Raw genomic sequence first — 12,310 nt, 5'->3', positions numbered from 1 at the left:
GTAATGCTGATTTGTTCATAGTTTTCACATATATATTGTCATTTGGTTATATAAATCAGGAGTATCTTTGGCATCATTTATTGTCTGTCTATATGCCTCTATTCAAAGAATAAAATTAAGAAATTTCAGCATTTGTATTTATTTAATACTAGCTAGCACATATATAGTACCAATAAATATTTACAGAGGAAATTGCACCATTCACTTGTATTTCAAATAGAGGCCTTAATATGGAGTGTAGTCTACACGTGGAAAGATCTCAACATATTAGTGTGTTATATGTTGTCTACTGATCATTTTACTATAGCTGTGGTTTCATCTTTTCATGAAATTCACATGAATGGAATAATAGCATATATTCCACTTCATCTGTCTTCTTTTACTCAACAAAGTACTTTTGAGATTCATACATGCTATTGCATTCACACCTAGATCAGTTTTTAATTTACCACCATTTTACGCTGAAGGGGTCTAGAACATACCACTTCAAAATATACCTCATTGGCAAAAAGATTTGAGTGGAAGGAAATTGAGAATTAATGGATGTAGAAAAAGTTTTTGTCATCTTAGCATCCACCTAAGAGTAAGGTATAAATATCTCTTTTTGAAGATGTTATAAATTTCCTACCCCTCTCCTGTACCAGATTGATTAGAGCAAACTTTATTACTGGGACAGAGAACTGGCACCAAGAAAAGTCTGCATAAACAAGCCTAATTAAGTTGCTTTTACCTTCTAATACATGGAGATACTTCCATATATTTACTATAGTCACTGTCTCATGATTTATCAGCCCTATATGCCCCAATACCCTTTCCTTTGCTAGTGATTTTAAATAATTTGTTGCTGTCTGTTAAAGCAATATATAAGCCCCCAAGTTTAATGACCTCTTTGGGTCTTTTGCTTCCTTTGTGTGAAGCTCCATGCATGTAACACTGAAAATATTAATTATATTTTTATACCTTTTCTCACATTAATCTTTTTTAGTTTGATCTGTAAGCCTCAGCTACTAGCCTCAGAAGGTAGGTTTAGTTTTGTTCCTTTAAAGGGAGTTGCATTGTGTTCTTATGGCTTCTTTTGTTACTTATAGACCAGCCCAGTTCTGTCAAAGCTTATTTTTACACTTGAGTAGGGTAGCTTTAGAGCAGCATTCACTCTAAAGATAGTTTACCTCTTGCTAGTAAAACATGACCATATTGGGGTCATCATTAAATGCCCTGGGTCATCAATGAAGACTCTATCATTGATAGTTGCTTGAACATCTCTCCAAGGTATGGAAGCTTTAGGAATTATAAGTTTTTTTTTATTCCAAGTCATTCTTTTCCTGGTCATATGAAGTTTCATCCCATATATAAATGAATTTATAATCTTGAAACACTTAGTTACCCCTATGTAATTTCTGTGCTCCATTTTTGCATAACTCTCACCTCTCTCAACCTCTGTTCCACAAATTTATGTTACTTCAGGCTTTTTTCAGAATAGTGTAATTGAGGTTATAACAAAACAGGGAGATAGATTCTCAACAATACTAAGAGTCAGGGTTAGTATAGATTTGTTTTAGGACACAGTCATAGGATACACCAGGCAGTAGCCAGGGTCAGCATGAAAACAGCAGAAGCCCTACTACAGGGTAGAGCCAGCTTCAGTGTCCAATTGATAGATGAGATGTGTCCCTCTCACGTGCCATTTTGAGTAGCCAATGATTCTGGAATTAACAAAGGCTGAGTGAATCTTACTCCTTATAACTCTGCAAAATAAGGGTCAAAGAGACTGGGAACCTCTTAATATGAAAATATGAGAATATGGAAAATTAAATAGTATGCAACTACACATACAAATATATTTAAGTAAATATGTATTTTTTCATAAAATCATCTATGTCAATTCTAGGCAAGATATGAATAATAATAGGCACTTGCAAATGAAAGTTTAATTGTCCTAAGAACAATAAGATTTTGTCCAAAATCACAGTTAATTCAAGTGTGTATGAATCTGTGGCAAAGACTACTATCTAATGATCAACTGATCAATTGATCTATCTATCCAATTCTCTTCTGGAAATACAGAATTACTACTGGACAATGATTTTCCACTATAGTATTTTTATCTACCCTTCTACAGTTAAGTGTAACTTTGTGATTAATTTCAATTAGAATGAAGTAGAAGAGTAGAAGTGATCCATGTCACTTCAAGGCTTAGCTTCGACCCCTCCTATATGTTAGTTACTCCATGAACTAGTTCAGTGGGGATCTCTCAATGATTAGAGTAAAACTCCCAATAGAATAACACCTACTCTGATAATATCTTGTATAGCAAGTTAAAGGATCTTAAAATTTGAAGACTCTGTGACCTCAAAAAACTAAAACATCACAGATGCTTGTTTCATTTGTTTGTTTGTTTGTTTTGGCAGGACTGAGGATTGAACCCAGTGACACTTAATCACTGAGCCATATCCCCAGCCCTTTTTTGTATATTTTATTTAGAGACAAGGTCTCACAGAGTCATTTAGTGCCTTACTAATTTTCTAAGGCTGGCTTTGAACTCATGATCCTCCTGCTACAGCCTCCAGATCTTTGGGGAACACTGGGGAATGCCACTGCACCCAGCCCAATATGTGCATTTATATGGAAAATATTTTTCTGTAATTTATTTCTCTATTTTCATTTTCTCAAAGCACTTGGTAAATACCTGCATTAGGGATATTGTGTGGTATTGATTTTTTGATGCAAGTACTTTTTTCTCTACTATAAGATGAAATACTTGGAGACTGGGACATTTTCTTAATCTACCATCTATTTACTGTTTCAAGAACTATTTTTTGAATATTTGCTATGTGACAAACAGTATGTTGATCACTGGAAATACAGTGTAAAAATATCTATATGATGTCTTCTTCCCTGATGCTTTAAATAAGGAAGGAGAGACAAATGATGGAGTCAGAAATTATCTTGTGGATTAGTACAATCAGAGGGAGGTACAAATTTTAAGGGAGCTTATCAAGGGAACCTACTTTAGTTCATGAGGATTTTATTCAAGGCTGCCTGAAGTTAGTGATATTTGAATCCTGAAGGGTGAAACTGAGTTAGTTTGGCAAAGAGATGCAGAAGAATTAAGAGTATTTCAGTCAAAGGAATAAATGCATAATTTTTTTTAAAAGCTGGATTTCCCCTTATATTCTGGCAAAGAATATAAAGAAGTTCAAAGTGGCAAGAATATAAAATGGAGTTAGATCATGAAGAGTCTTACAAAGCCAGGAAAGGATGTTGACTATTATCCTAAAAGGAGTATGCTGAAAATAAAGGATTCAAATCCAAAGAGATAAGATTTTGGACATTTAGAAAAAATTACTCTTGTCATAGGGAGGATAGCAGATTGATGGGGAACAAGATAATAAATGTTATAGTTATAACATGTTTGATCACTGAAGTGGAGGTATGGCAATGACTGTGACTGTGGTAATTTGGTGTAAATGGAAAAAATATCATCATATTTCAGAGACATTTAGGAAGGAGAACTAATTGGAATTCAGAATGCATAAGAGAGAATGTTAGATAATGATCCATAGCTTTGACAACTGGATGTGGTTATGATGACTCACTGGCAGAGAACATAAAGGAGGTTTGGGAGAGCTGTGCAGGTGATGACCCCATGAAAAGTTTGAGTTACTTGTTATGCATCAAAGTTGAGTCACTCATTAGGCAGTTGGACATGAAGGGCTAGAACTTGGAAGGGTGGTCTAGGTTAGAGACATTGATTTGGTTGTCCTTAGTATGTGGTTTGCTCTTGGGGCTATAATTGCTGGTAATATCATTCCGAGGTGGTGCAGAGTATGAACAGGAAAGAGCCATGGTTAGAATTCTATGGTAAAGCAGCATTTAAGAGGCAGATAAAGATAATCCCATGAAGCCTTCTCCAAAGGAGAAAACTTTTTAAACCATATGATGGAGGATTGGAGTGTTCTCATTGCTAGAAGAGAATACTGGGATCTTTCACGGTGGGAATATGGCCAGGGCTGGAGGTTACATGACAATAGTAACATGACATGGAAGTGTATCTATATTCTAATAATTGGATGGCTGAACCAAGAGATTCCTGACTGAACATCAATTCTTGATATAGAAACATATACAGGTTGAGGATTAGGTTAGTAAGGTGACGGATCCTCCAAGTAAGAAGTCATAAACCTAGTGTGCCAGAGTAGAAGGAATGGAGAATGGTGCTCTGATGGGTGGGAGAATGTTTGATATCAAGGTCAGAAGATGGACAACTTTAAGAATTCTACTAAGATTTTCAAGCAGTTGTATAGTTTCACTGAATATCTGGGCTAAACTAATTAGCACTGCTGATACATTCACAAGTACTCTACGCTTTCTTTTTAGTAACACTCTTCTCATTTTTTTACTTTCATGATATCTTCCTTTCTTGACAGGCTCTGATCTCCTTGTACACGGAAATCAGAAGGAGAATGGCAGAGAGTTTAAGGCTTGAGACTTATCCTTCCTGGATTCAAATCCCTTTAGGGATTTTACCTGATTAGGAAAGTTATATTTCTTTGCTTAATTTTTTTTCATCTGAAAAATATAAATAATACAAGTTCCTCTGTGTGGGATTTTTTTGTGATAATTATATAAACCCACACATATAAAACACCTGTCTATACCAATCTTAGCTATTATTATTCACTGTTTTATCTCTACTACCTGGAACAAAATAGACTTTCTAAGATATATTAGTAGAATAAATGAATAAGTGACTGAGAGAATGTGCATTTGGCAACAACCAACAAGGATTAATCGATTCATTTTTCTCTTGTGGAGTTAGTATCCTAGGTGTGTCTGCAGAAGTGGGAACATATCAGTTTCTCTAGAGTTGAGGTTTTCTCAAACAGAATGACATTGTGTAAGGCTATTGAGGATACATGTAAGAGATTGGCTAAAATGACTGGAAAAGTAATACCATTTGTGAGGGGGAAAATCATGTATTATACAATTATTTACAGTCTTTATTTTGGTCAGCTTTGTTTTGGTCAGCTTTGCATTGCTGTGACCAAAAGACCAAACTGCAGAAAACTTGAAATGGACCACCTTTTGACCCAGCTATCCCACTGCTCTGTCTATACCCAAAGGACTTAAAATCAGCATATATAGTAATGCAGCCACATCAATGTTTATAGCAGCTCAACTCACAATAGTTAAACTGTGGAAGCAACCTAGATGCCCTTCAATAGATGAATACATAAAGAAAAGGTGGTATATATACACAATGGAATATTACTCAGCATTAAGAGAATAAAATTATGGCATTTGCAGGTAAAAGAATGAAGCTGGAGAATATCATGCTTAGTGAAGTAAGCCAATCCCTAGTTTTTCTAGTGTTTTGAACATGAGGGGGTGCTATATTTTGCCAATTACTTTCTCTGCATCAATTGATATAATCATATAATTCTTTAAGTCTATTGATGTGATGAATTATATTTATTGATTTCCATCTGTTGAACCAACCTTGCATCCCTGGAATGAACCCCAGTTGATCATGGTGCACTATTTTTTAAATATGTTTTTTATGAGATTTGTCAGAATTTTACTGAGAATTTTTACAACTATGTTCATCAGGAATATTGACCTAAAATTTTCTTTTCTTGATATGTTTCTGCCTGGTTTTGGTTCAGGATGATACTAGCTTCATAGAATGAGTTTGGAAGGGTTTATTCCTTTTCTATTTCATGGGATAATTTGAGAAGTATTGGTACTAATTCTTTTTTTCAGGTCTTGTAGGACTCAGTTGTGAATCCATCTGGTCCTTCCTGGGCTTTTCATGGTTGGTAGGCTTTTGATGGTGTCTTATATTTCCTTGCTTGAAATTGATCTTTTTAAATTGTGTATGTCCACTTGACTCAGTTTGAATTGAGTTTGAAATGAGTTTGAACTCAGTTTGAAATATGCCTCTAGAAATTTGTTGGTGTCCTCAAGTTTTTCTATTTTACTGGAGTATAAATTTTCAAAATAGTTTCTAATTGTTCTCTGTATGTCAGTAGTGTCTGTTATGATATTTTCTTTTTCATCACAAATTTTAGTTTTCTCCCTCCTCCTTTTTATTAGAATGGCTAATGATTTGTCAATATTATTTATTTTTTTCAAAGAATCAGATTTTTGTTTTCTCAATTTTTGAGTTTTTTTTTTGTTTCAATTTCTGCCCTGATTTTAATTATTTCCTGTCTTCCATTACTTTTGGGTTAGTTTGTTCTTCTTTTTCTATGGCTTTGAGCTGTAATGTTAGGTCGTTTGTTGACTTTTTCTTCTTCTTTTTTTTTTGATTTTACATTTTTTCTTCTTTATTTTAAAGAAAAGTTTATTGAAAATATGAAAAACAATTCCCAAAGATTGACTTTTCCAGAAAACTATAGCTATACATTGCATTGCATTCATCATATTAAAACATACATTAGCCACAAATACAAAAATTATTAAGAAGCTACCACTGTTCAACAATTTGAGCAACAAGAAAGTAACAACATGATGACCTGCAAAGGATGGGCTACTTAAGTACCTTTTAAAATTTGTCCTTTTTAGTTATACATGACAGTACTTTGACATATTATACATACATGGAATATAACTTCCCATTCTTGTGGTTGTACATGATATGGAGTTACTCTGGTCATGTATTCATATATGAACACAGGAAAGTTCTGTCCAATGCATTCTACTGTCTTTCTGTTTTCCATCTTCCCTCCCTTCCCTTCATTCCCCTTTGTCTAATCCAATGAACATCTATTCTTCCCCACATTGTGTGTTAGCATCTGCATATTAGAGAAAACATTCAGCCTTTAGATTTTTGGGATTGACTTATTTCACTTACTATGATAGTCTCCAGTTCCATCCATTTACTGGCAAATGCCATAATTTAATTCTTTATAGCTGAGTAATATTCCACTTGTATACACACAACATTTTCTTTATTCATTATTCTGTTGAAGAGCATCTAGTCTAGTTCCATAGCTTAGCTATTTTGAATTGAGCTCCCATATATATTGATACGGTTGCATCCCTACAGTATGCTTAAGTCCTTTGGGTATGAAACTGCAAACTGGTGTAATCACTATGGAAATCAGTATGGAGATTCCTCAGGAAACTTAGAATGGAACCACCATTTGACCCAGTTATCCTACTCTTTGGTTTATACCCAAAGGACTTTTTCTTCTTTTAATAAATAAACTCCATGCAGTGAACTTTCCTCTTAGTACTGCCTTCATAATGTCCCAAAGATTTTGGTAAGTTATATTGGAGTTCTCATTTACCTCTAAGAATTTCCCTGATGTCTTCTGTTATCCATGTGTCATTTAGTAGCATATTGTTTAGTCTCTAGGTGTTGGAGTATCTTCTATTTTTAATTTTATCACTGATTTCTAATTTCATTCCATTATGGTCAGATAGAATGCAGGGTAGTATCTTTATATTTTTTTTTGTATTTGCTAAGACTTTCTTTGTGGAATAATGTATGGTATATCTTGGAGAAGCATCCATGTGCTTTTGAGAAGAAAGTGTATTTGCTCAGCGATGGATGGGATATTCTATATATGTCTGTTAAGTCCAAATTATTGATTGTATTTTTGAGTTCTATAGTTTATTTGTTTAGTTTTTGTTTGGAAGATATATCCAGTGGTGAGAGAGGTGTATTAAAGTCACCCAATATTACTGTGTTTTGGTCTATTTGGTTCTTTTTGTTGAGAAGGGTTTGTTTGACATACATAAGATGCCCCATTGTTTGGGGCGTAGATATTTATAATTGTTATGTCTTGTAGATGTATGAATCCCTTAAGCAGTATGAAATGTCCTTCTTTATCCTTTTTCACTAGCTTTGGTTTGAAGTTCACTTTATCTGATATGAGGATGGAAACCCCTGCTTGTTTACATGGTCCCTGTGAATACTATGTTTTTTCCCACCATTTCACCTTCAGTCTGTGGATGTCTTTTCCTGTGAGATGAGTCTCTTGAAGGCAACATATTCTTGGGTCTTTTTCTTTTAATCCAATCTGTCAGTCTATGTCTTTTAATTGATAAGTTTAGGCCATTCACATTCAGGATTATTATTGAAATATGATTTGTATTCCTGGACATTTTGGTTTATTTTTGTTTTTGAACTTGACTTGGTTTCTCCTTTGATTGGCCTTTCCTTTAGTGTAGTTCCTCCCTTTGCTTATTTTCATTCCTCCTCCTGGAATATTGTGCTGAGGATACTCTGTAGTACAGGCTTTCTCGCTGTATTCTTTTAACTTTTGTTTATCATGAAAGGTTTGTATTTCATCATCAAATCTGAAGCTTAATTTTGCTGGATATAAGATTCTTGGTTGGCATCCATTTTCTTTCAGAGCTTAGCATATGTTGTTCCAGGATCTCTTGGTTTTGAGGATCTGGGTTGAAAAATCTGCTTAGATATGAATTAGTCTCCCCCTATATATGATCTGATTCCTCTCTCTTGCAGCCTATAAGATTTTATCCTTATTCTGTATGCTAGGCATTTTAATTATATTGCACCTTGGTGTAGATCTGTTGTAATTTTGTACATTTGGTGTCCTGTAAGCCTTTTTTGTATTTGATTTTCCAATTCATTCTTCATGTTTGGGAAATTTAATGACATTATTTGATTAAAGAGATTTTGCATTCCTTTATTTTGAATCTCTGTGCCTTCCTCTATCCCAGTAAATCTTAGATTTGGTCTTTTGATGCTATCACATAATTTTTGGATTTTCTGTTCATGGTTTCTTACCATCTTCACTGTGTGATCAACTTTATTTTCCAGATTGTATACTTTGTCTTCATTATCTGACATACATTGTCTTTCGAGTGATCTAGTCTGTTGGTGATGATTTCTATTGAGTTTTTTAATTTGGTTTATTGTTTCCTTCATTTCAAGGATTTCCGATTGTTTTTATTTTATTTTTTTTCAAAATCTCTCTCTCTTTTTTGAAGTAATCATTTGCTACCTGTATTTGCTCCCTTATTTCTTTGTTGATGTGATCAACAGTTGCCTGTGTTTACTCTCTTATCTCTTTGTTGGAGGCATCAATTTTTTCCTGTGTTTCCTCATTTAGGTTGTTCTTTAATTCACAGATCATTTTAATTATGTATATTCTGAACTCCTTCTCTGACATTTCATCAATTGCGCTGTCCATGGATTCTATTATTGTGGTATCCATGTTTGTTTGGGGCATTTTATTCCCTTGTTTTTCATGTTGTCTGTGTGTCTTCCTTTCTTACAGTGCAGATCTGAGGTATTACAGTTTCTACCCTATAATCTTGTAGTGTTTGTGCAGATTATCTGTACCTCACCTTGGTGTTAGACTTCCAGTCCCTGCTGGTGTCTCATAATGGATGCTACTGCAAGTAAAGGTCATGCAATAGTGGAGGTAACTCAAGATAGTAGTGGGGGTGTCCCAAGATGGATGCAACCACTTTCAGAGATGGGGCTAAAGGGGTGGACCTTACAATGGCTTTGGGCTGCCTGTTCTGAGATGCAACTGCTTCTAGGCCCTCTCTCTTATTGCAAGGTGTAGGCTACTGTGTAGGGAGGGCTATGGAGATGGCTGCAGTGTCCTAAGATGGAGGTAGTCTAGGCCTGGGCTCCCAGGTAAGCCCACGGGGTGATGCTGGGCCTGACCTGGGCCTGGGCTCTCACGTGGGTCTCTGAACATTCTTGCATTTCCTCATACATGAGCTTTTGGGGCACACATCATATGCAAATCACAATAATCTTCTCCCTTTTCTTTCAAACCTCTTCTAATAAGAGTAGGCGAACCCATATCTCAGTTTTCTTTGTTGTGTGTTTGGGTGTGGTAGGATTTATATGTATGTTTATTTGTCTGAGCTGAATGATGGGTGCAAAGATGCAAGACTGGAGAATTTTTCAGAGACAGCTAAATGATTCTATGTGAGAGAAGGAATTGTAGGGAAGATCTATGGATATGAAGAGGCTGGAACACATGAGGTAGAAGGGTGTGGTAACAGAAGAGTAGTGGAGGACATGAAGTGCTAAAATGAACCTTGAAGAATTTGGAGACAAGAAGTTCTTGTGGAAATTTTTATGTTCTGTGTATTTTGCTGATGATGTTTTGCCAAATGATGTAGGTTAAGGCTTTCTACTTAATTCCTTACCAACACATGAGTAAAATCAAATCTTATCCTCTAAGATCTCATGGCACTGTTATTATAAAGGTAGTCTTTCTTCAGGGTGGACACAGACAACAGTCAGCATACTTTATGGTATCTGAGTATTTTCAGGGGTCCACAGAGTCTATCAACAACATAATATTTAATGTAACAGATTGACAATGTTCTTGATTGCATTGTATGTATGTGTGTATGAAAATGTTAAAATGTTAGGTGAACATTGAAGACCATTCAGGAACAATGTGTTAATGTTTTATTTTTCATGCTCTGAGAAATGTAGCAGATCCTTTGTGTATACACATCAGGGTTGGGGAGGAGGATGGCTATTACATCTTGTGGCTATATCAGGGGGATGGCTCAGTAGAGCCTGTGGAAAGAAAAGTCCCTATTGGAGCAACTAGTTCATGAACCAAAGGCTCTAGGAGCACTTCACCCTACTTGATGGAGGAGCCCCGTAGTCAAGATATAACTTCCTTATTAATAACCAATTTTCCCCCCAGAAGCTTCTTATTAAAAATCAAAAAACTCTTCTGTCAAACCTTCCACCAAGCCTCAAACCTACTGATTTTTCAGTTGACACTTTTGTAGGGATTTCCTGACAGTCAGCTACAAGGAAAGGTTCCAAGAGGCTGGTGCTGGGAAGTAAAGCTGACTCTTGGGACAGATGGCCTTACCAGTTGGCCAAGAGCTGGCGTAGGGTACTTAACTCAGCTGGTCTTCAGGTGCCTGCCCAGAGGCAGTGGTGCAGCCTGTGCACAGCTCACCCTGGAGCTTCCCCCTCTGCTCCACATTTGTTCACTGTGACACTATTTACACCTTTCGGAGCTTCACTCTCCGTCACCTTAATGAGGGTGTGTGTGAGTGTGGGTGTGTGTAAGCCTTTAAAAAAAAAAAGAAAAAACCAGCCCCTTTGAAAAGACATTTGAGATGATTTCTAATGCACCATAGTGCTTTTTCTTTAAAAAATATATATTTATTGAGATAAAATTTGCATGTAATTTTCCCATTAAGGTGTATAATTAAATGTTTGTTAGTAAAATCACAAATGTATGCAAGTGTCATCACAGTCAAGTTTAGAACATTTCAATCATCAAAAAGAGAAACTCTAGGAGAGGAAAGGGGAGAGGTGAGAATGGAGGAAACCCAGGGTTACTGGCGAGGGAGACTTGAGAGGCCAGAGCTTCCTGACTGAGAAGGGAAGGGAAGAGGCTGAGATTGAGAGAAGGGAAAAAGGCTCGGGAAACAACTGTTCCTTCAGAGTTGGCACTGCAAAACTCCAGCACAGGTTTCAGCAACTACAGCATCTGGTCCACCCAGATTTCTTCAGCCAGAGATCTCAGACTGAAAAGGACTTCTCAGAGAAGCATTCAATCCTGGTGAACGATGCCTATAACACCCTTCTGGCCACCCTGAGCAGGGGACTATATTGTAAGCTAAAGCTTCATGGGATAGAGATTCCTGAAGGGACAGATTATGAAATGGATAGTCAATTCCTCATGAAAATAATGGAAATCAATGAAAAACTTGCAGAAGCTCAAAGTGAAGCTGCCATGAAAGAAATTGAATCCACTGTACAAGCTAAACAGAAAGAATGTACTGACAACGAGAGCAGAGCTTTTGAACAAGATGACTTTGAAAAAGCCAAGGAAATTTTAACAAAGATGAAATACTTTTCAAATGTAGAAGAAAAGATCAAGTTAAAGATGACTCCCTCTAGTTAATTACTTATTTAAAGTTTTAAAAATAAATTTCCTGTATTCAAAAAAAAAAAAAAGAGAGAAACTCTGTATCATTTAACTGTTACTTCCAATTAACCTATCATTAAGCAACTTGTGTACTTAAGATTTATCTATACTGAAGATTTCATAAATGAAATCACATAATAGGTCATCTTTTGTGGCTGGCTTCCTTCACTTAGCACAATATTTCTAAGATGTAGCTATCCTTCAGTGTCATTACTTACTTTTTATGAGTGAATAATATTCTAATGTATAGATCTACCACATTTAAAAAAATTTATTTGGTATATATTTCTAGGAGTGGAATCATTGGATCACATGGTTATTCTATGTTTAAATCTTCAAGGAACTACCAAACTGCTGTCCATAGTGGAAGTACCATTTTGTATTTCCATCTGCAAAGTGTG

General features: G+C 35.7%; 1 protein-coding gene across 1 annotated transcript; it reads left to right on the top strand.

Annotated features, from left to right (window-relative positions):
- The first annotated feature begins 10,031 nt into the window (after window positions 1-10,031).
- LOC107138461 (iron-sulfur cluster co-chaperone protein HscB-like) lies at window positions 10,032-11,916 on the top strand. Its single transcript, XM_048808980.1, has 3 exons — window positions 10,032-10,118; window positions 10,767-11,015; window positions 11,361-11,916. The coding sequence occupies exons 1-3, from the start codon at window positions 10,032-10,034 to the stop codon at window positions 11,883-11,885; spliced, it is 861 nt and encodes a 286-aa protein (XP_048664937.1). The 3' UTR covers window positions 11,886-11,916.
- The last annotated feature ends 394 nt before the right edge of the window (window positions 11,917-12,310 follow it).

Source organism: Marmota marmota, unplaced genomic scaffold (assembly GCF_001458135.2).
Source record: "Marmota marmota marmota unplaced genomic scaffold, marMar, whole genome shotgun sequence".
In the NCBI taxonomy this organism is placed as follows: Eukaryota; Metazoa; Chordata; class Mammalia; order Rodentia; family Sciuridae; genus Marmota; species Marmota marmota.
This window is presented reverse-complemented; position numbering and strand designations above follow the sequence as displayed.

Coding starts and splice junctions, on each gene's coding strand:
- LOC107138461 (XM_048808980.1), top strand. CDS start 10,032: ATGAACCTTGAAGAATTTGGAGACAAGAAGTTCTTGTGGAAATTTTTA. Junction 10,119..10,766: donor ATGATGTTTTGCCAAATGAT/GTAGGTTAAGGC, acceptor ATTTCCTGACAG/TCAGCTACAAGGAAAGGTTC. Junction 11,016..11,360: donor TCTCCGTCACCTTAATGAGG/GTGTGTGTGAGT, acceptor CTGACTGAGAAG/GGAAGGGAAGAGGCTGAGAT.